At 47.2% G+C, this 24,080-nt stretch overlaps 1 protein-coding gene across 3 annotated transcripts in view; it reads left to right on the top strand.

The window, feature by feature from the left end:
• Window positions 1-24,080, top strand: part of LOC115149932 (phosphatase and actin regulator 3) — an 87,574-nt gene that overhangs the window by 2,682 nt on the left and 60,812 nt on the right. For all 3 annotated transcript variants that reach the window (XM_029692734.1, XM_029692733.1, XM_029692735.1), the window contains exons 2-7: window positions 4,291-4,452; window positions 4,732-4,806; window positions 5,033-5,182; window positions 12,461-12,673; window positions 18,003-18,231; window positions 21,093-21,319. In XM_029692734.1, coding sequence (XP_029548594.1) covers window positions 4,293-4,452; window positions 4,732-4,806; window positions 5,033-5,182; window positions 12,461-12,673; window positions 18,003-18,231; window positions 21,093-21,319 — 1,054 coding nt within the window. In that variant the 5' untranslated portion in view covers window positions 4,291-4,292. The remainder of the gene's footprint in view (window positions 1-4,290; window positions 4,453-4,731; window positions 4,807-5,032; window positions 5,183-12,460; window positions 12,674-18,002; window positions 18,232-21,092; window positions 21,320-24,080) is intronic.

The following is a 24,080-nucleotide window of genomic DNA, read 5'->3' as shown; positions in this document are numbered from 1 at the left end:
CATGTCACATGACCTGGATTTTAAAATGTATTTTAAAAAAAATAAACAATTTTAAGCAATTGTCTGAGGATGGTGCTGGACCGTGGGACATGAAAAGAAATGTGGCCAGTTTAATTAAAAAGTTTTTTTTAAAAAAGGTTAAAATTCAGATCAAGTGACAGGATCAACGAAAACACAGGTGAATACCTATACCCCATTCACACTGTTACTGCACTGTTATGATAACCCCCATTCAGACTGTTACTGTACTGTTATGATAACCCCCATTCAGACTGTTACTGTACTGTTATGATAACCCCCATTCAGACTGTTACTGTACTGTTATGATAACCCCCATTCAGACTGTTACTGTACTGTTATGATAACCCCCATTCAGACTGTCACTGTTACTGTACTGTTATGATAACCCCCATTCAGACTGTTACTGTACTGTTATGATAACCCCCATTCAGACTGTTACTGTACTGTTATGATAACCCCCATTCAGACTGTTACTGTACTGTTTTGATAACCCCCATTCAGACTGTCACTGTTACTGTACTGTTATGATAACCCCCATTCAGACTGTTACTGTACTGTTTTGATAACCACCATTCAGACTGTCACTGTTACTGTACTGTTATGATAACCCCCATTCAGACTGTTACTGTACTGTTATGATAACCCCCATTCAGACTGTTACTGCACTGTTATGATAACCCCCATTCAGACTGTTACTGCACTGTTATGATAACCCCCATTCAGACTGTTACTGTTATGATAACCCCATTCAGAATGTTACTGTTACTGTACTGTTATGATAACCCCCCATTCAGACTGTTACTGTTACTGTACTGTTATGATAACCCCCATTCAGACTGTTACTGTTACTGTACTGTTATGATAACCCCCATTCAGACTGTTACTGTACTGTTATTATAACCCCCATTCAGACTGTTACTGTACTGTTATGATAACCCCCATTCAGACTGTAACTGTACTGTTATGATAACCCCCATTCAGACTGTTACTGTACTGTTATGATAACCCCCATTCAGACTGTTACTGTACTGTTATGATAACCCCCATTCAGACTGTTACTGTTACTGTACTGTTATGATAACCCCCATTCAGACTGTTACTGTTACTGTACTGTTATTATAACCCCCATTCAGAGTGTTACTGTACTGTTATGATAACCCCCATTCAGACTGTTACTGTACTGTTACTGTTATGATAACCCCCCATTCAGACTGTTACTGCACTGTTATGATAACCCCCATTCAGACTGTTACTGTACTGTTATGATAACCCCCATTCAGACTGTTACTGTTACTGTTATGATAACCCCCATTCAGACTGTTACTGTTACTGTCCTGTTATGATAACCCCCCATTCAGACTGTTACTGTACTGTTATGATAACCCCCATTCAGACTGTTACTGTACTGTTATGATAACCCCCCATGCAGACTGTTACTGTTACTGTACTGTTATGATAACCCCCATTCAGACTGTTACTGTACTTTTATGATAACCCCCATTCAGACTGTCACTGTACTGTTATGATAACCCCCATTCAGACTGTTACTGTACTGTTATGATAACCCCCCATTCAGACTGTTACTTCACTGTTATGATAACCCCCATTCAGACTGTTACTTCACTGTTATGATAACCCCCATTCAGACTGTTACTGTACTGTTATGATAACCCCCCATTCAGACTGTTACTTCACTGTTATGATAACCCCCATTCAGACTGTTACTGCACTGTTATGATAACCCCCATTCAGACTGTTACTGTTACTGTACTGTTATGATAACCCCCATTCAGACTGTTACTGTACTGTTATGATAACCCCCATTCAGACTGTTACTGTACTGTTATGATAACCCCCATTCAGACTGTTACTGTACTGTTATGATAACCCCCATTCAGACTGTTACTGTTATGATAACCCCCATTCAGACTGTTACTGTACTGTTACTGTTATGATAACCCCCATTCAGACTGTTACTGTACTGTTATGATAACCCCCATTCAGACTGTTACTGTACTGTTATGATAACCCCCATTCAGACTGTTACTGTTACTGTACTGTTATGATAACCCCCATTCAGACTGTTACTGTACTGTTATGATAACCCCCATTCAGACTGTTACTGTACTGTTATGATAACCCCCATTCAGACTGTTACTGTACTGTTATGATAACCCCCATTCAGACTGTTACTGTTACTGTACTGTTATGATAACCCCCCATTCAGACTGTTACTGTACTGTTATGATAACCCCCATTCAGACTGTTACTGCACTGTTATGATAACCCCCATTCAGACTGTTACTGTTACTGTACTGCTGTAACCTGCCATGTTAATCCACCTAACCTGCCATGCTAATCCAGCTAACCTGCCGTGCTAATCCAGCTAACCTGCCATGCTAATCCAGCTAACCTGCCATGCTAATCCAGCTAACCTGCCATGCTGATCCAGCTAACCTGCCATGCTAATCCACCTAACCTGCCATGCTAATCCAGCTAACCTGCCATGCTGATCCACCTAACCTGCCATGCTGATCCACCTAACCTGCCATGCTAATCCAGCTAACCTGGCATGTTAATTATCCTAACCTGGCATGTTAATTATCCTAACCTGGCATGTTAATTATCCTAACCTGGCATGTTAATTATCCTAACCTGCTATGTTAATTATCCTAACCTGCTATGTTAATTATCCTAACCTGGCATGTTAATTATCCTAACCTGGCATGTTAATTATCCTAACCTGGCATGTTAATTATCCTAACCTGGCATGTTAATTATCCTAACCTGGCATGTTAATAATCCTAACCTGGCATGTTAATTATCCTAACCTGGCATGTTAATTATCCTAACCTGGCATGTTAATTATCCTAACCTGCCATGCTAATCCACCTAACCTGGCATCCTAACCTGGCATGTTAATTATCCTAACCTGGCATTCTAACCTGCTATGTAATCAAATCGTCTGTGCCGAGAAACCTTCAGTCTCAAAACACCGGCACTGACCAATGGCACGTATAAATGGGTGTTTCCTGACAGCATGAAATGCGGTCTGCAATTAAACCATAATGAACTATGATGTTGTTATGATGTTGACTCCATACAACAGACACGTAGTTCGCTGTCATTCCTCTGGGTTATGCTGTGTTGTATGCTGTGTTGTATGCTGTGTTGTATGCTGTGTTGTATGCTGTGTTGTATGCTGTGTTGTATGCTGTGTTGTATGCTGTGTTGTATGCTGTGCTGTGCTGTATGCTGTGCTGTATGCTGTGTTGTATGCTGTGTTGTATGCTGTGTTGTATGCTGTGTTGTATGCTGTGCTGTATGTTGTGCTGTATGCTGTGCTGTGCTGTATGCTGTGCTGTATGCTGTGTTGTATGCTGTGCTGTATGCTGTGTTGTATGCTATACTGTGCTGTATGCTGTGCTGTATGCTGTGTTGTATGCTATGCTGTGCTGTATGCTGTGCTGTATGCTGTGCTGTATGCTGTGCTGTATGCTGTGATGTATGCTGTGCTGTATGCTGTGCTGTATGCTGTTCTGTATGCTGTGATGTATGCTGTGTTGTATGCTGTGCTGTATGCTGTGTTGTATGCTGTGTTGTATGCTGTGCTGTATGCTGTGCTGTATGCTGTGTTGTATGCTATGCTGTGCTGTATGCTGTGTTGTATGCTGTGCTGTATGCTGTATGTTGTGCTGTATGCTGTGTTGTATGCTGTGTTGTATGCTGTGCCGTATGCTGTGCTGTGTTGTATGCTGTGCTGTATGCTGTGCTGTATGCTGTGTTGTATGCTATGCTGTGCTGTATGCTGTGTTGTATGCTGTGCTGTATGCTGTGCTGTATGCTGTACTGTGCTGTATGCTGTGTTGTATGCTATGCTGTGCTGTGCTGTATGCTGTGCTGTATGCTGTGCTGTATGCTGTGTTGTATGCTGTGCTGTATGCTGTGTTGTATGCTGTGCTGTATGCTGTGTTGTATGCTGTGCTGTATGCTGTGCTGTATGCTGTGCTGTATGCTGTGTTGTATGCTGTGCTGTATGCTGTGTTGTATGCTATGCTGTGCTGTATGCTGTACTGTGCTGTATGCTGTGTTGTATGCTATGCTGTGCTGTGCTGTATGCTGTGCTGTATGCTGTGCTGTATGCTGTGTTGTATGCTGTGTTGTTAACTCAGAACCTCTCCTCTCCCCTCCCCTCCCCTCCCCTCCCCTCTCCTCTCCCTCTCCCTCTCCCTCTCCTCTTCCTCTTTCTCTCCTCTCCTCTCCTCCCAGTGATGGAGCAGCAGCGGGGTACGGGCGCTCCAGAGGGCGTGGTGTCTGGGGTGCGGACCCCTCCCGTCAGGAGAATCAGTAAACTGGCCAGTCTGGGACAGATCTTTAAACCCTGGAAATGGAGGAAAAAGAAGAACGACAAGATCAACCAGAACTCCACAGGTGAGAGGTGACACTTCCTGTTTATCATTAGACAGAGCCCTACGTCTCAACATGACTTCCTGTCAAAATTATACAGGTGAGAGGTGACACTTCCCGTTTATCATTAGACAGAGCCCTACGTCTCAACATGACTTCCTGTCAAAATTATAAAAAAAAAAAAAGGTAAAATAAAGGTTAAATAACAAATCAAATCTAAAATGACTGAGTGTTTTCATTTTTGGTATGTGAGCCCCAGCGGGAATCAAACCCACAACCCTGCCGTTGCTCTGTGTGTTTCAGCTTTAGAGCGGAAGGCACTTGCGCGACAGACCCGGGATGAACTGGCCAATAGGGGCCTGGAGGGGATTGAACCAGGTACACACACACACACACACACACACACACACACACACACACACACACACACACACAGTTGCACAGGCCAACCCATTATAATAACATATTAATTTGATGTATATAAAAGTATGTAATGATGTTGCCTTCTGTCCCTGTGTGTGTGTGTGTGTGTGTGTGTGTGTGTGTGTGTGTGTGTGTGTGTGTGTGTGTGTGTGTGTGTGTGTCTGTGTGTGTGTGTGTGTAGAGTTTTGTGAGGCGTGTGGGGGGTTAGAAGATCCTGACAGTCCCAGCCAATCTGACGTGGAGGAGAGAGAGGAGGAAGAGGAGGAGCCTTTGGCGCCCCTGGCAACCACCTCAGAGTACCTGGTCAGCGATGAAGACAACCCATCTACGGGTAGGACCTATGACCTCTGAACCCTGACCTCTAATCTCTAGAGTTTTAGCGTATCAGAGAGCATCAAATCTGTGATGCATTGTGGGTAAATTGAGACTGAATATTTATTTATTATTATTAACCCCCCCCCCTATTCGGAGGACACATCTTTTGGGGGTTTTACAGCTTTTCTGCTACGTATACACACATTTTACATACACATCTTACATATGTATATAGCCTCCACATTGACTCTGTACCGGTACCCCCTGTATATAGTCTCCACATTGACTCTGTACCGGTACCCCCTGTATATAGCCTCCACATTGACTCTGTACTGGTACCCCCTGTATATAGCCTCCACATTGACTCTGTACGGTACCCCCTGTATATAGCCTCCACATTGACTCTGTACTGGTACCCCCTGTATATAGCCTCCACATTGACTCTGTACCGGTACCCCCTGTATATAGCCTCCACATTGACTCTGTACTGGTACCCCCTGTATATAGCCTCCACATTGACTCTGTACCGGTACCCCCTGTATATAGTCTCCACATTGACTCTGTACCGGTACCCCCCTGTATATAGCCTCCACATTGACTCTGTACCGGTACCCACCCTGTATATAGCCTCCACATTGACTCTGTACCGGTACCCCTGTATATAGCCTCCACATTGACTCTGTACTGGTACCCCCTGTATATAGCCTCCACATTGACTCTGTACCGGTACCCCCTGTATATAGCCTCCACATTGACTCTGTACTGGTACCCCCTGTATATAGCCTCCACATTGACTCTGTACCGGTACCCCCTGTATATAGCCTCCACATTGACTCTGTACTGGTACCCCCTGTATATAGCCTCCACATTGACACTGTACCGGTACCCCCCTGTATATAGCCTCCACATTGACTCTGTACCGGTACCCCCTGTATATAGCCTCCACATTGACTCTGTACCGTAACACCCTGTATATAGCCTCCACATTGACTCTGTACTGCTACCCCCTGTATATAGCCTCCACATTGACTCTGTACCGGTACCCCCTGTATATAGCCTCCACATTGACACTGTACCGGTACCCCCCTGTATATAGCCTCCACATTGACTCTGTACCGGTACCCCTGTATATAGCCTCCACATTGACTCTGTACTGTAACACCCTGTAAATAGCCTCCACATTGACTCTGTACCGGTACCCCCTGTATATAGCCTCCACATTGACTCTGTACCGGTACCGCCTGTATATAGTCTCCACATTGACTCTGTACCGGTACCCCCTGTACATTGACTCCACATTGACTCTGTACTGTAACACCCTGTATATAGCCTCCACATTGACTCTGTACCGGTACCCCCTGTACATTGACTCCACATTGACTCTGTACCGGTACCCCCTGTATATAGCCTCCACATTGACTCTGTACCGGTACCCCCTGTATATAGCCTCCACATTGACTCTGTACCGGTACCCCCTGTATATAGCCTCCACATTGACTCTGTACCGGTACCCCCTGTATATAGTCTCCACATTGACTCTGTACCGGTACCCCCTGTATATAGCCTCCACATTGACTCTGTACCGGTACCCCCTGTATATAGCCTCCACATTGACTCTGTACCGGTACCCCCTGTATATAGCCTCCACATTGACTCTGTACCGGTACCCCCCTGATATAGCCTCCACATTGACTCTGTACCGGTACCCCCCTGTATATAGCCTCCACATTGACTCTGTACCGGTACCCCCCTGTATATAGCCTCCACATTGACTCTTGTACCGGTACCCCCTGTATATAGCCTCCACATTGACTCTGTACCGGTACCCCCTGTATATAGCCTCCACATTGACTCTGTACCGGTACCCCCTGTATATAGCTCCACATTGACTCTGTACCGGTACCCCCTGTATATAGCCTCCACATTGACACTGTACGGTACCCCCCTGTATATAGCCTCCACATTGACTCTGTACCGGTACCCCCTGTATATAGCCTCCACATTGACTCTGTACCGGTACCCCCCTGTATATAGCCTCCACATTGACTCTGTACCGGTACCACCCTGTATATAGCCTCCACATTGACTCTGTACCGGTACCCCCTGTATATAGCCTCCACATTGACTCTGTACCGGTACCCCTGTATATAGCCTCACATTGACTCTGTACCGGTACCCCCCTGTATATAGTCTCCACATTGCCTCTGTACCGATACCCCCTGTATATAGCCTCCACATTGACTCTGTACCGGTACCCCTGTATATAGTCTCCACATTGACTCTGTACCGGTACCCCCTGTATATAGCCTCCACATTGACTCTGTACCGGTACCCCCTGTATTAGTCTCCACATTGACTCTGTACCGGTACCCCCCTGTATATAGCCTCCACATTGACTCTGTACCGGTACCCCCTGTATAAGCCTCCACATTGACTCTGTACCGTACCCCCCTGTATATAGCCTCCACATTGACTCTGTACCGGTACCCCCTGTATATAGCCTCCACATTGAACTCTGTACCGGTGCACCCCTGTATATAGCCTCCACATTGACTCTGTACCGGTACCCCCCTGTATATAGCCCTCCACCATTGACCTCTTGTACCGGGTACCCCCTGTTATATAGCCTCCACATTGACTTCTGTACCGGGTACCACCCTTGGATAGCTCTCCACATTGCAGCTCGTACCGGGCACTCCCCCTGTATACTAGCCTCCACAATTGACTCTGTACCGGTACCCCCTGTATATAGTCCTCCACATTTACTCTGTACCGGTGACCCCCTGTATACTAGTCCTCCCACATGGACTCCTGTACCGATACCCCCTGTATTAGCCTCCAAATTGACTCTGTACCGGTACCCCTGTATATAGTCTCCCACATTGCCTCTGTACCGGTACCCCCTGTATACTAGCCTCCACATTGGACTCTGTTACCGGTACCCCGGGATATAGTCCTCCACATTGACTCTGTACCGGTACCCCCCTGTATACTCTGTACCGGTACCCCCCTGTATATAGTTCCCCCCATTGACTTCTGTAACGGTACCACCCTGTATATAGCCTCCACATTGACGCTGTACCGGTACCCCCCTGTATATAGCCTTCCACATTGACTCTGTACGGTGACCCCTGTATATAGCCTCCACATTGACTCTGTACTGTAACACCCTGTAAATAGCCTCCACATTGACTCTGTACCGGTACCCCCTGTATATAGCCTCCACATTGACTCTGTACCGGTACCGCCTGTATATAGTCTCCACATTGACTCTGTACCGGTACCCCCTGTACATTGACTCCACATTGACTCTGTACTGTAACACCCTGTATATAGCCTCCACATTGACTCTGTACCGGTACCCCCTGTACATTGACTCCACATTGACTCTGTACCGGTACCCCCTGTATATAGCCTCCACATTGACTCTGTACCGGTACCCCCTGTATATAGCCTCCACATTGACTCTGTACCGGTACCCCTGTATATAGCCTCCACATTGACTCTGTACCGGTACCCCCTGTATATAGTCTCCACATTGACTCTGTACCGGTACCCCCTGTATATAGCCTCCACATTGACTCTGTACCGGTACCCCCTGTATATAGCCTCCACATTGACTCTGTACCGGTACCCCCTGTATATAGTCTCCACATTGACTCTGTACCGGTACCCCCTGTATATAGCCTCCACATTGACTCTGTACCGGTACCCCCTGTATATAGCCTCCACATTGACTCTGTACCGGTACCCCCTGTATATAGCCTCCACATTGACTCTGTACCGGTACCCCCTGTATATAGCCTCCACATTGACTCTGTACCGGTACCCCCTGTATATAGCCTCCACATTGACTCTGTACCGGTACCCCCTGTATATAGCCTCCACATTGACTCTGTACCGGTACCCCCTGTATATAGCCTCCACATTGACACTGTACCGGTACCCCCCTGTATATAGCCTCCACATTGACTCTGTACCGGTACCCCCTGTATATAGCCTCCACATTGACTCTGTACCGGTACCCCCTGTATATAGCCTCCACATTGACTCTGTACGGTACCCCCTGTATATAGCCTCCACATGACTCTGTACCGGTACCCCCTGTATATAGCCTCCACATGACTCTGTACCGGTACCCCCTGTATATAGCCTCCACATTGACTCTGTACCGGTACCCCCTGTATATAGTCTCCACATTGACTCTGTACCGATACCCCCTGTATATAGCCTCCACATTGACTCTGTACCGGTACCCCTGTATATAGTCTCCACATTGACTCTGTACCGGTACCCCCTGTATATAGCCTCCACATTGACTCTGTACCGGTACCCCCTGTATATAGTCTCCACATTGACTCTGTACCGGTACCCCCCTGTATATAGCCTCCACATTGACTCTGTACCGGTACCCCTGTATATAGCCTCCACATTGACTCTGTACCGGTACCCCCTGTATATAGCCTCCACATTGACTCTGTACCGGTACCCCCTGTATATAGCCTCCACATTGACTCTGTACCGGTGCCCCCTGTATATAGCCTCCACATTGACTCTGTACCGGGTACCCCCTGTATATAATCTCCACTTGCCTCTGTACCGGTACCCCCTGTATACAGCCTCCACATTGACTCTGTACCGGTACCCCCCTGTATATAGCCTCCACATTGACTCTGTACCGGTACCCCCTGTATACAGCCTCCACATTGACTCTGTACCGGTGCCCCCTGTATATAGCCTCCACATTGACTCTGTACCGGTACCCCCTGTATATAATCTCCACATTGCCTCTGTACCGGTACCCCCTGTATACAGCCTCCACATTGACTCTGTACCGGTACCCCCTGTATATAGCCTCCACATTGACTCTGTACCGGTACCCCCTGTATACAGCCTCCACATTGACTCTGTACCGGTACCCCCTGTATATAGTCTCCACATTGACTCTGTACCGGTACCCCCTGTATATAGCCTCCACATTGACTCTGTACCGGTACCCCCTGTATATAGCCTCCACATTGACTCTGTACCGGTACCCCCTGTATACAGCCTCCACATTGACTCTGTACCGGTACCCCCCTGTATATAGTCTCCACATTGACTCTGTACCGGTGCCCCCTGTATATAGCCTCCACATTGACTCTGTACCGGTACCCCCTGTATATAATCTCCACATTGCCTCTGTACCGGTACCCCCTGTATACAGCCTCCACATTGACTCTGTACCGGTACCCCCTGTATATAGCCTCCACATTGACTCTGTACCGGTACCCCCTGTATACAGCCTCCACATTGACTCTGTACCGGTGCCCCCTGTATATAGCCTCCACATTGACTCTGTACCGGTACCCCCTGTATATAATCTCCACATTGCCTCTGTACCGGTACCCCCTGTATACAGCCTCCACATTGACTCTGTACCGGTACCCCCTGTATATAGCCTCCACATTGACTCTGTACCGGTACCCCCTGTATACAGCCTCCACATTGACTCTGTACCGGTACCCCCTGTATATAGCCTGTGAGGTCTACTACACCTGTTGTATTCAGCATTTCACTGTGAGGTCTATTACACCTGTTGTATTCAGCATTTCACTGTAAGGTCTACTACACCTGTTGTATTCAGCATTTCACTGTGAGGTCTACTACACCTGTTGTATTCAGCATTTCACTGTGAGGTCTACACCTGTTGTATTCAGCATTTCACTCTAAGGTCTACTACACCTGTTGTATTCAGCATGTCACTCTAAGGTCTACTACACCTGTTGTATTCAGCATGTCACTCTAAGGTCTACTACACCTGTTGTATTCAGCATGTCACTCTAAGGTCTACTACACCTGTTGTATTCGGCGCATGTGACAAATACAATCTGATTTGATGGAATATTCTCTAAACCACCGCTGGTGGGTGACACAGATCATTGAAGTCAGCTGTGCGCTCACCACTGCAGTTATACCATGAATCAGATATAAACCAGGCACAAGCTGCCTCCCAAAGGGCCGGATTACTGAATGAGAACGCAGGGCACGTGCCCCGGGGCCCCCCGACCTCCAGAAATGACAATTGTTATTTTATTGTTGGGGGGGGGGGGGTTGGGGGACCCCTGGAGGTCGAGGGTCCCCTAGATAGCATATGATAGCAAAATGTGTAGAATTAGCTTTAAAACTGTGTCGGGGCCCCAAATGCGGTAGTCCAGTTCAGCAAATGGCACCCTTTTCCCTATATGCCCGGCCCTGGTTAAAATTAGTCCACCATAGAGGGAATAGGGTGCCCTTTGGGACGCAGAAGGGACAGAATGGGTTCTGACAGTAACCCAGGTAACCCACAGAAACCCAGGTAACCCACAGTAACCCAGGTAACCCACAGTAACCCACAGTAACCCACAGTAACCCAGGTAACCCACAGTAACCCACAGTAACTCACAGTAACCCAGGTAACCCACAGTAACCCACAGTAACACACAGTAACCCAGGTAACCCACAGTAACCCACAGTAACCCAGGTAACCCACAGTAACCCACAGTAACCCAGGTAACCCACAGTAACTCACAGTAACCCAGGTAACCCACAGTAACCCACAGTAACACACAGTAACCCAGGTAACCCACAGTAACCCACAGTAACCCAGGTAACCCACAGTAACTCACAGTAACCCAGGTAACCCACAGTAACCCACAGTAACACACAGTAACCCACAGTAACCCACAGTAACCCACAGTAACCCAGGTAACCCACAGTAACTCACAGTAACCCAGGTAACCAACAGTAACCCAGGTAACCCACAGTAACCCACAGTAACCCAGGTAACCCACAGTAACTCACAGTAACCCACAGTAACCCACAGTAACACAGGTAACCCACAGTAACCCACAGTAACCCAGGTAACCCACAGTAACCCACAGTAACCCAGGTAACCCACAGTAACCCACAGTAACCCACAGTAACCCACAGTAACCCAGGTAACCCACAGTAACCCAGGTAACCCACAGTAACCCACAGTAACCCACAGTAACCCAGGTAACCCACAGTAACCCAGGTAACCCACAGTAACCCACAGTAACCCAGGTAACCCACAGTAACCCACAGTAACACAGGTAACCCACAGTAACCCACAGTAACCCACAGTAACCCACAGTAACCCAGGTAACCCATAGTAACCCAGGTAACCTGATCAAGCAGGATCAAATAGTTAGACAGAAAACTGTCCTGTCCTGAACTAACTGTGTATTTCAACAAAGGACTGTGTTTTTGATGTTGTTGTTTTTGTTGTTGTTGTTGATGTTGTTTGTTTCAGCTGTTGATCTGACGGAAGACACTTTGACAGTGGCGGACCAGAGTGAGGACGGAGGGGAGGAGGACACTTCCCTCTGTGAGCCCTGTGTGGACAGCTTTCTGGTACAGGCTGAGACAGGAGGGGTGCAGAAGACACCTCACCCCATGGACCCACCATGGGACATCCCACACCCCAACCTGCCCAAACGACTTACCAGGCTGGGCAGTTTAGAGGGTGAGTCCCAAATCAGCCCCTAGCCCCTGTTCCTGGTCTGTTAGCATGTTAGCTAACTTTAACAAGCCTCTGTTACTGGCCTGTTAGCATGTTAGCTAACTTTAACCAGCCTCTGTTACTGGCCTGTTAGCATGTTAGCTAACTTTAACCAGTCTCTGTTCCTGGTCTGTTATCATGCTAGCTAACTATAACCAGCCTCTGTTCCTGGTCTGTTAGCATGTTAGCTAACTTTAACAAGCCTCTGTTACTGGCCTGTTAGCATGTTAGCTAACTTTAACCAGCCTCTGTTACTGGCCTGTTAGCATATTAGTTAACTATAACCAGCCTCTGTTACTGGCCTGTTAGCATGTTAGTTAACTATAACCAGTCTCTGTTCCTGGTCTGTTAGCATGTTAGCTAACTTTAACCAGCCTCTGTTACTGGCCAGTTAGCATGTTAGCTAACTCAAGCTAGCCTCATACAGCTGGCTAACTCCAACCAGCCTGCTAGCTTACTAACTCTAACCAGGCTCATACAGCTAGCTAACTACTGTCCAGTGTGGGTAGTTGAAAGGCTAACTCTATCTAGCCTGCTAGCTTTCTAACTCTAACCAGCCTCATACAGCTAGCTAACTACTGTCCAGGCTGGGCAGTTTAAAAGTTCTTCGGGATCGGTGTCCCTTCCACGGGACGGTTGAGTTAACGTTGGCTCATGCGATTAGCATGAGGTTGTAAGTAACAAGAACATTTCCAAGGACATAGACATATCTGATATTGGCAGAAAGCTTGATTTCTTGTTAATCTAACTGCACTGTCTAATTTACTGTAGCTATTACAGTGAAAGAATACCATGCTATTGTTTGAGGAGAGTGCGCAATTTTGAACATGAAAAGTTATTAATAAACAAATTAGGCACATTTGGGCAGTCTTGAGAAAATATTTTGAACAGAAATGCAATGGTTCATTAGATCAGTCGAACACTTTGCACGTACACTGATGCCATCTAGTGGCCAAAATCTCAATTGCAGCTGGACTGGAATAATATATTATGGGCTGCAGGCCGCCGCCGGAGGTTCTGGGCTGCAGGCCGCCGCCGGAGGTTCTGGGCTGCAGGCCGCCGCCGAAGACTCAGAGCTGCAGGCCGCCGCCGAAGACTCTGGGCTGCAGGCCGCCGCCGAAGACTCTGGGCTGCAGGCCGCCGCCGAAGACTCAGAGCTGCAGGCTGCCGCCGAAGACTCTGGGCTGCAGGCCGCCGCCGAAGACTCTGGGCTGCAGGCCGTCTCAGGAGGTTCCGAACTGCAGGCCGTCTCAGGAGGTTCCGAACTGCAGGCCGTCTCAGGAGGTTCCGGACTGTAGAACGTCGCCGGAAGCTCTGGACTGGGAATGCGCACTTGAGGCCTGATGCGTGGGGCTGGCACAGGTGACGCCAGACTAGTAACACGCACCTCAGGGCGAGCGCGGGGAGCAGGCACAGGACACCCTGGACTGGGAATGCGCACTGGAGGCCTGATGCGTGGCAGTGGCACAGGTGGCGCCAGACTAGTGACACGCACCTCAGGGCAAGTGCGAGGAGCAGGCACAGGACGTACTGGGCCATGGAGGCGCATCGGAGGTCTCGAGTGTATAGCTGGCACAACCCGTCCTGGCTGGATGCTTACTTTCGCCCGGCAAACGCGGGGCGCTGGCACAGGACGAACTGGGCTGTGAATACGCACTGGTGACACAGTGCGTAGCGCCGGCGCAGGATATCCTGGACCGAGAAGGCAAACTGGAGACCAGGAGCGCTGAGCTGGCACCACCCTTCCTGGCTGAATGCTCAACCCAGCACGGCAAATGCGGGGCGCGGGCAAAGATCGCACCGGGCTGTGAATGCGCACTGGCGACACAGTGCGCATCACCGCATAACATGGTGCTTGCTTCTTCACTCGCTCCCCATGGTAAGCACGGGGAGTTGGCTCAGGTCGCCATCCTGACTCTGCCAATCTGCCCGTGTGCCCCTCCCCAATTTTTGGGGGGGCTGCCTCTCGCACTTGCCTCGTGGTTGGTATAATGCCTCGTAGTATCGCTGCTCCGCTCTTGCTGCCTCGATTTCTTCTTTCGGACAGCGATACTCCCCAGCCTGACTCCAGGGTCCTTTCCTGTCCAGAATTTCCTCCCAAGTCCATTCCTGTTCCTCCTGGGCACGCTGCTTTGGTGGTGGGTGATTCTGTCACGGCTGTCATAGGAATGAGCGGACCAAAGTGCAGCGTGTGTGTCGTTCCAAATTTTTATTTATACTGTGAAACTATGCAATATATAAATACACTGAAATGAAAAAAAACAACAAACCGTGACGCAGAGATGAACACATACACAACTCAAAATTAATCCCCCACAAAACCCAGGTGGAAAAACCCCTACTTAAGTATGATCTCCAATCATCCCAAACAAAACCACAACATAGAAATACATAACTAGAACCTAAACATAGAAATAGAAAACATAGAGAGAAAAAACCCTGTCACGCCCTGACCTACTCTACCGTAGAAAATAACATTTTTCTATGGTCAGGATGTGACACTCAGATAGAGTTCAGTGTGTCAAATCGGAGGGCCTGTTGTCCGGACCTCTGGCAGTCTCTATGGGGGTGTCACAAGGTTCAAATCTCGGGCCGACTCTTTTCTCTGTATACATCAATGATGTCGCTCTTGCTGCTGGTGATTCTCTGATCCACCTCTACGCAGACGACACCATTCTGTATACTTCTGGCCCTTCTTTGGACACTGTTTTAACAAACCTCCAGACGAGCTTCAATGCCATACAACTCTCCTTCCGTGGCCTCCAACTGTTCTTAAATGCTAGAAAAACTAAATGCTTGCTCTTCAACCGATCGCTACCCGTACCCACCCGGCCGTCCAGCATCACTACTCTGGACGGTTCTGACTTAGAATATGTGGACAACAACAAATACCTAGGTGTCTGGTTAGACTGTAAACTCTCCTTCCAGACACACATTAAGCATCTCCAATCCAAAATTAAATCTAGAATCAGCTTCCTATTTCGCAACAAAGCATCCTTACCTCATGCTGTTGTAAAACTGACTAACCTACCAATTCTTGACTTCGGCGATGTCATTTACACAATAGCCACCAACACTCTACTCAGCAAATTAAATGCAGTCTATCACAGTGCCATCCGTTTTGTCACCAAAGCCCATATGCTACCCACCACTGCAACCTGTATGATCTCGTTGGCTGGCCCTCACTACATATCCGTCGCCAAACCCACTGGCTCCAGGTCGTCTACAAGTCTCTGCTAGGTAAAGCAGCTCACTGGTCACCATAGCAGCACCCACCCGTAGCACGCGCTCCAGCAGGTATATTTCACTGGTTACAACCTAACCAACTCATCCTTTGGCCGCCTTTCCTTCCAGTTCTCTGATGCCAATTACTGGAACAAATTGCAAAAATCACTGAAGCTGGAGTCTTATATCTCTCTCACTAACTTTAAGCATCAGCTGTCTTAGCAGCTTACCGATCATTGCACCTGTACATAGTCCATCTGTAAATAGCCCACCCAACTACCTCATCCCCATATTGTCATTTATTTTTGTTGCTCCTTTGCACCCCAGTATCTCTACTTGCACATTCATCTTCTGCACATCTATCACTCCAGTTTTTAATTGTTAAATTGTAATTATTTCGCCACTATGGCCTATTTATTGTCTTACCTCCCTAATCTTACTACATTTACACACACTGTATATAGACTTTTCTATTGTCTTATTGACTGCACGTTTGTTTATCCCATGTGTAACTCTGTGTTGCTTGTGTCGCACTGCTTTGCTCTATCTTGGCCAGGTCGCCAGGTCGCAGAACTTGTTCTCAACTGGCCTACCTGGTTGAAAAAAGATGGAAAAAAAAAAAATCCTTTCACAGTTCCATAAACTTGAAATTATTTCCTTTCCAATGGTACCATGAATATGCATATCCTTGCATCAGGGCCTGAGCTACAGGCAGTTAGATTTGGTCATTTTAGGAGAAAATTTAAAAAAAGGTACCGATCCTTAAGATGGTCAGTGAACTAGACGTCACACTTGGGCTGACAGGGGGTCGTCATAGTATCAACGACAGTACAGTATGAAGACAGGCAGAAGCTGTAACAGACCGTCATAGTATCACCGACAGTACAGTATGAAGACAGGCAGAAGCTGTAACAGACCATCATAGTATCAACGACAGTGCCGTTTGAAGACAGGCAGAAGCTGTAACAGACCGTCATAGTATCAACGACAGTGCCGTTTGAAGACAGGCAGAAGCTGTAACAGACCGTCATAGTATCAACGACAGTACCGTATGAAGACAGGCAGAAGCTGTAACAGACCATCATAGTATCAACGACAGTGCCGTTTGAAGACAGGCAGAAGCTGTAACAGACCGTCATAGTATCAACGACAGTACCGTATGAAGACAGGCCGAAGCTGTAACAGACCATCATAGTATCAACGACAGTACAGTATGAAGACAGGCAGAAGCTGTAACAGACCGTCATAGTATCAACGACAGTGCCGTTTGAAGACAGGCAGAAACTGTAACAGACCGTCATAGTATCAACGACAGTACAGTATGAAGACAGGCAGAAGCTGTAACAGACTATCATAGTATCACCGACAGTACAGTATGAAGACAGGCAGAAACATTAACAGGCCATCATAGTATCAACGAAGACAGGCAGAAACTGTAACAGACCATCATAGTATTAACGACAGTGCCGTATGAAGACAGGCAGAAGCTGCTTCTTCAAAACAAATCCCGAACACACTTATAGGCCTTTCATGTCCTTTCATCGGGTCTAAGGGTCGTCTCGCGTCGAACTGCGCATGTGCAGGCCGTCAAATCAAAGGCACTCCTTCGTTATAAAGAAACATGTCAGTTTCACGAGGTTGGAGTAATACCATGTTCAACTACTTCCGACGTTGGCTTGAATTCAGATTGTGCCTTTAGGTTTCGAGAAAATTAACTTAAGGAAGAATTTTTCACTTCTCTTATTTACTTCTCCAACCCGGGGCCTGGTCTGTTTGGTGTGTTTCGCAAGTCTTCCGGGAAGTCTTGCGATGTTGCACCTCTGGGTTTAGAAACTCTCTGACCTTATATCTTATAAGTAACACTATGTCTGATAACACATCCTCACCCTATCCCGTGAAGAAGTTCACCCAGGAACATCACCATTGTGGGTATATTAACATTAACATGATAGTATTGTTCCCCTCTCTATGGGTCCTAACCTAGAGAGGAAGAGATCTCCAGCCACTCTACCGAGGACGTTCACCATTACATTAACTAATGTTAACATTATTCTTCCCCTCACTACAGGTCCTCACCCCTTCCCTAAGTCGGATCCTAACCTAGAGAGGAAGAAGTCTCCAGCCACTCTACCCAGGAACTTCACGTTGCCCAGGACTACCCAGGGTTCCTTGCTGCGAGGACGGATCTCCACCCCTACCGGTTCCCCTCACCTGGGGCCGCTGCGACCCCCACCGCCCCCCAGCTGTATTATAGAGGAGCTACATCGGGCCCTGGCCACCAAACACAGACAGCACAGGTAGGACACCAATCAATCAATCAATCAATCAATCAATCAATCAATTACCAAACACAGACAGCACAGGTAGGACACCAATCAATCAATCAATCAATTACCAAACACAGACAGGACAGGTAGGACACCAACCAATCAATCAATTACCAAACACAGACAGCACAGGTAGGACACCAATCAATCAATCAATCAATCAATTACAAACACAGACAGCACATGTAGGACACCAATCAACCAATCAATAAATTACCAAACACAGACAGCACAGGTAGGATAACAATCAACCAATCAATTACCAAACACAGACAGGACAGGTAGGACACCAACCAATCAATCAATCAATTACCAAACACAGCCAGCACAGGTAGGACACCAATCAACCAATCAATCAATTACCAAACACAGACAGCACAGGTAGGACAACAATCAACCAATCAATTAATTACCAAACACAGACAGCACAAGTAGGACCCCAATCAACCAATCAATCAATTACCAAACACAGACAGCACAGGTAGGACAACAATCAACCAATAAATCAATTACCAAACACAGACAGCACAGGTAGGACACTAATCAGTCAATCAATCACCAAACACAGACAGGACAGGTAGGACACCAATCAATCAATCAACAAATCAATCAATTACCAAGCAAAGACAGGGCAGGTAGGTAGGACGTCAAGCATTCAACCAACCAATCAGTCAATCAGTCAATCAATCTGTCAATTCATCAAACAATCACACAGTCAATCAAATGCATTTTACAAAGCCCAGCAGTTGTTTACAAAGAGCTTTACAGATATCCCAGGCTAAAACCCCAAAGAGCTTTACAGATACCCCAGGCTAAAACCCCAAAGAGCTTTTCAGATACCCCAGGCTAAAACCACAAAGAGCTTTACAGATACCCCAGGCTAAAACCCCAAAGAGCTTTACAGATACCCCAGGCTAAAACCACAAAGAGCTTTACAGATACCCCAGGCTAAAACCCCAAAGAGCTTTACAGATACCCCAGGCTAAAACCCCAAAGAGCTTTACAGATACCCCAGGCTAAAACCACAAAGAGCTTTACAGATACCCCAGGCTAAAACCCCAAAGAGCTTTACAGATACCCCAGCCTAAAACCTCAAAGAGCTTTACAGATACCCCAGGCTAAAACCCCAAAGAGCTAGAAATGCAGAGGCATAATCAGAGTGGCTAGGAAAACACTCCTTCAATCAATTAATAACCAAGCACAGACAGGACAGGTAGAGGAATGTGAGTTAAGTGCCTTGGTGAAGGGCACTACGATCAGGGTTTGTTGTTAGCACCCCAGTTACCAGATAAATTCCCTCTTTTATTTGAAGCTGTCTAAACTCAGCAAAAAAAGAAACATCCCTTTTTCAGGACCCTGTCTTTCAAAGATAATTCGTAAAAATCAAAATAACTTCACAGATCTTCATTGTTAAGGGTTTAAACACTGTTTCCCATGCTTGTTCAATGAACCATAAACAATTAAGGAACATGCACCTGTGGAACGGTCGTTAAGACACTAACAGCTTACAGACGGTAGGCAATTAAGATCACAATGATGAAAACTTAGGACACTAAAGAGGCCTTTCTACTGACTCTGAAAAACACCAAAAGAAAGATGCCCAGAGTCCCTGCTCATCTGTGTGAACATGCCTTAAGCATGCTGCAAGGAGGCATGAGGACTGCAGATGTGGCCAGGGCAATAAATTGCAATGTCCGTAGTGTGAGACGCCTAAGAAATAGCTACAGGGAGACAGGACGGACAGCTGATCGTCCTCGGAGTGGCAAACCATGTGTAACAACACCTGCACAGGATCGGTACATCCGAACATCACACCTGCGGGACAGGTACAGGATGGCAACAACAACTGCCCGAGTTACATCAGGAATGCACAATCCCCCCATCAGTGCTCAGACTGTCCGCAATAGGCTGAGAGAGGCTGGACTGAGGGCTTGTAGGCCTGTTGTAAGGCAGGTCCTCACCAACGTTGTTGCCTATGGGCACAAACCCCCCACCTTCGCTGGACCAGACAGGACTGGCAAAAAGTGCTTTTCACTGACGAGTCGCGGTTTTGTCCCACCAGGGGTGATGGTCGGATTCGCGTTTATCGTCGAAGGAATGAGCGTTACACCGAGGCCTGTACTCTGGAGTGGGATCGATTTGGAGGTGGAGGGTCCGTCATGGTCTGGGTCGGTGTATCACAGCATCATCGGACTGAGCTTGTTGTCATTGCAGGCAATCTCAACGCTGTGCGTTACAGGGAAGACATCCTCCTCCCTCATGTGGTACCCTTCCTGCAGGCTCATCCTGACATGACCCTCCAGCATGACAATGCCACCAGCCATACTGCTCGTTCTGTGTGTGATTTCCTACAAGACAGGAATGTCAGTGTTCTGCCATGGCCAGCGAAGAGCCCGGATCTCAATCCCATTGAGCACGTCTGGGACCTGTTGGATCGGAGGGTGAGGGCTAGGGCCATTCCCCCCCCCCAGAAATGTCCGGGAACTTGCAGGTGCCTTGGTGGAAGAGTGGGGTAACATCTCACAGGAAGAACTGGCAAATCTGGTGTAGTCCATGAGGAGGAGATGCACTGCAGTACTTAATGCAGCTGGTGGCCACACCAGATACTGACTGTTACTTTTGATTTTGACCCCCCCTTTGTTCAGGGACACATTATTCAATTTCTGTTAGTCACATGTCTGTGGAACTTGTTCAATTTATGTCTCAGATGTTGAATCTTGTTATGTTCATACAAATATTTACACATGTTAAGTTTGCTGAAAATAAACGCAGTTGACAGTGAGAGAACGTTTCTTTTTTTTGCTGAGTTTATCTGCTCTGTCGTCCTCCAGTTTCCAACTGAAGGAAATGAGCTCTTCTCCGAAGCGTCGGCCCGACAGTCGTCTGTCGCGTACAGCCAGCGTGGAGAAAGTCCCAACCGGAGGAATGGAGAGAGAGAATGAGAGAGAGAAGGAGAGAGAGAAGGAGAGGGAGAAGGAATCAGACGAGAACAAGGAGAACAGACGTCTAGACGAGTTCTACAACGACCCTGACCGCTGGAATGACTCCATCATCTCTGGTAGGTCACACACACACACACACACACACACACACACACACACACACACACACACACACACACACACACACACACACACACACACACACACACACACACACACACACACACACACACACACACTTTAATACTTTATTTGAATCCACAAAGGATTCAAAGATTTCAATTGTTGATATAAGAACAAAAAGCACCTTCTTCTCCATACAGCTAGACTGACCATAACAGCTGAAACAGAGCAGTACCTTCTCAATATCACCTAGACTGACCATAACAGCTGAAACAGAGCAGTACCTCCTCCATGCAGCTAGACTGACCATAACAGCTGAAACAGAGCAGTACCTTCTCCATACAGCTAGACTGACCATAACAGCTGAAACAGAGCAGTACCTCCTCCATACAGCTAGACTGACCATAACAGCTGAAACAGAGCAGTACCTTCTCCATACAGCTAGACTGACCATAACAGCTGAAACAGAGCAGTACCTTCTCCTCCATACAGCTAGACTGACCATAACAGCTGAAACAGAGCAGGACCTTCTCCATACAGCTAGACTGACCATAACAGCTGAAACAGAGCAGTACCTTCTCCTCCATACAGCTAGACTGACCATAACAGCTGAAACAGAGCAGTACCTTCTCCTCCATACAGCTAGACTGACCATAACAGCTGGAACAGAGCAGTACCTTCTCCATACAGCTAGACTGACCATAACAGCTGAAACAGAGCAGTACCTTCTCCTCCATACAGCTAGACTGACCATAACAGCTGAAACAGAGCAGGACCTTCTCCATACAGCTAGACTGACCATAACAGCTGAAACAGAGCAGTACCTTCTCCTCCATACAGCTAGACTGACCATAACAGCTGAAACAGAGCAGGACCTTCTCCATACAGCTAGACTGACCATAACAGCTGAAACAGAGCAGTACCTTCTCCTCCATACAGCTAGACTGACCATAATTATTCAAATTTGGTCATTGAACCAATTGCACTTTATGGCAGTGAGGTGTGGGGTCCACTTGCAAAACTAGGATTTCACCAAATGGGACTAACACCCCATTGAAACCCTGCATGCAAAGTTCTGTAAGATTCTCCTACATGTCCAGAGGAAACTACAAACAATGCATGCAGGGCTGAACTAGGCAAATATCCACTAATAAGAAAAACTCAGAAAAGAGTCAGTACGTTTTGGAAACATCTATCATACAGTGACCCCCTCTCATATCATTACCAAGCGCTGCAATGCCAAGAGCTGAGCAAAGAAAAGAGTCCCCTCATCCAGCAGAACCCGAGATAGAGCGGCATTTCCTGACATAACGTAAAAAATATAAAACAATTAGAGAGTGTCATTTCCCCAAATTTGAAACCATTATTCAAGGTTTCAAAGACCTCTCTGATGAGGATAGGCTACCCGTCCTGTTGGGGGAGGACGCAGAGAGCTGTGGGTTGGCAGCGCACTACATTGCTGCCTGCCATAAGATGAGGGACAGTGTCTGACAGACCAACCAATGTCCTCTTTGCTTATTGTTATTGTTCAATGTATGGTTATTTTGACCTTTGGTTATTGTTGTTACTTTTGTCCCGTTGACAATTTTGATTCTTATTATTTTCATATTGTAAATATCCAAATTACGCTTTGGCTATACTTACATTGTTATGCCACGCCAATAAAGCAAATTGAATTTAATTGAATTGAGAGAGAGAGGAGAGACAGAGGAGACACAGAGGAGAGTGAGAGAGAGGAGAGACAGAGGAGACACAGAGGAGAGTGAGAGAGAGGAGAGACAGAGGAGACACAGAGGAGAGTGAGAGGAGAGAGAGAGGACAAAGAGGAGGGAGAAGAGAGAGAGAGGAGAAAGGAGAAAGAGGGGAGAGAAGAGATTGAGAGAGAGGAGAGAAAGAGGAGAGAGAGGGGAGAGAAGAGAGAGGAGAAAGGAGAAAGAGGCATGAATGTTCGCTGAACCCACAGCACGGGACTGGATGGCAGTGTTGTAACAAAGAGGCTCTTCAAAAAGTCACATCCCTGGTGGCGTGCCGGGCCTTACGGGACATGTTGAAAATTATAGAATGGAGTCAGGCCAGTGCTTGTCTAAGCCTAAACAGCTCTCCTCATTTATGTGAAGGCTGTGTCGACCCAGCTAGAACCGTCACTGCAGAACAGCTGCTAGAACCATCACTGTACAACAGTCTCTGGGCTACTAGAACCGTCTCTGTACAACAGCTGCTAGAACCGTCACTGTAAAACAGCTGCTAGAACCATCACTGTACAACAGTCTCTGGGCTACTAGAACCGTCACTGTACAACAGCTGCTAGAACCGTCACTGTACAACAGCTGCTAGAACCGTCACTGTACAACAGTCTCTGGGCTACTAGAACCGTCACTGTACAACAGCTGTTAGAACCGTCACTGTACAACAGCTGCTAGAACCGTCACTGTACAACAGCTGCTAGAACCGTCACTGTACAACAGTCTCTGGGCTGCTAGAACCGTCACTGTACAACAGTCTCTGGGCTACTAGAACCGTCACTGTACAACAGCTACTAGAACCGTCACTGTACAACAGTCTCTGGGCTGTTAGAACCGTCACTGTACAACAGTCTCTGGGCTACTAGAACCGTCACTGTACAACAGCTACTAGAACCGTCACTGTACAACAGTCTGTGGACTGCTAGAACCGTCACTGTACAACAGTCTCTGGACTGCTAGAACCGTCACTGTACAACAGTCTCTGGACTGCTAGAACCGTCACTGTACAACA

Source organism: Salmo trutta, chromosome 16 (genome assembly GCF_901001165.1).
Source record: "Salmo trutta chromosome 16, fSalTru1.1, whole genome shotgun sequence".
NCBI classification, from domain to species: domain Eukaryota; kingdom Metazoa; phylum Chordata; class Actinopteri; order Salmoniformes; family Salmonidae; genus Salmo; species Salmo trutta.
Note: the sequence above shows the minus strand (reverse complement) of the source record. Positions and strands in the feature narration are given on the sequence as shown.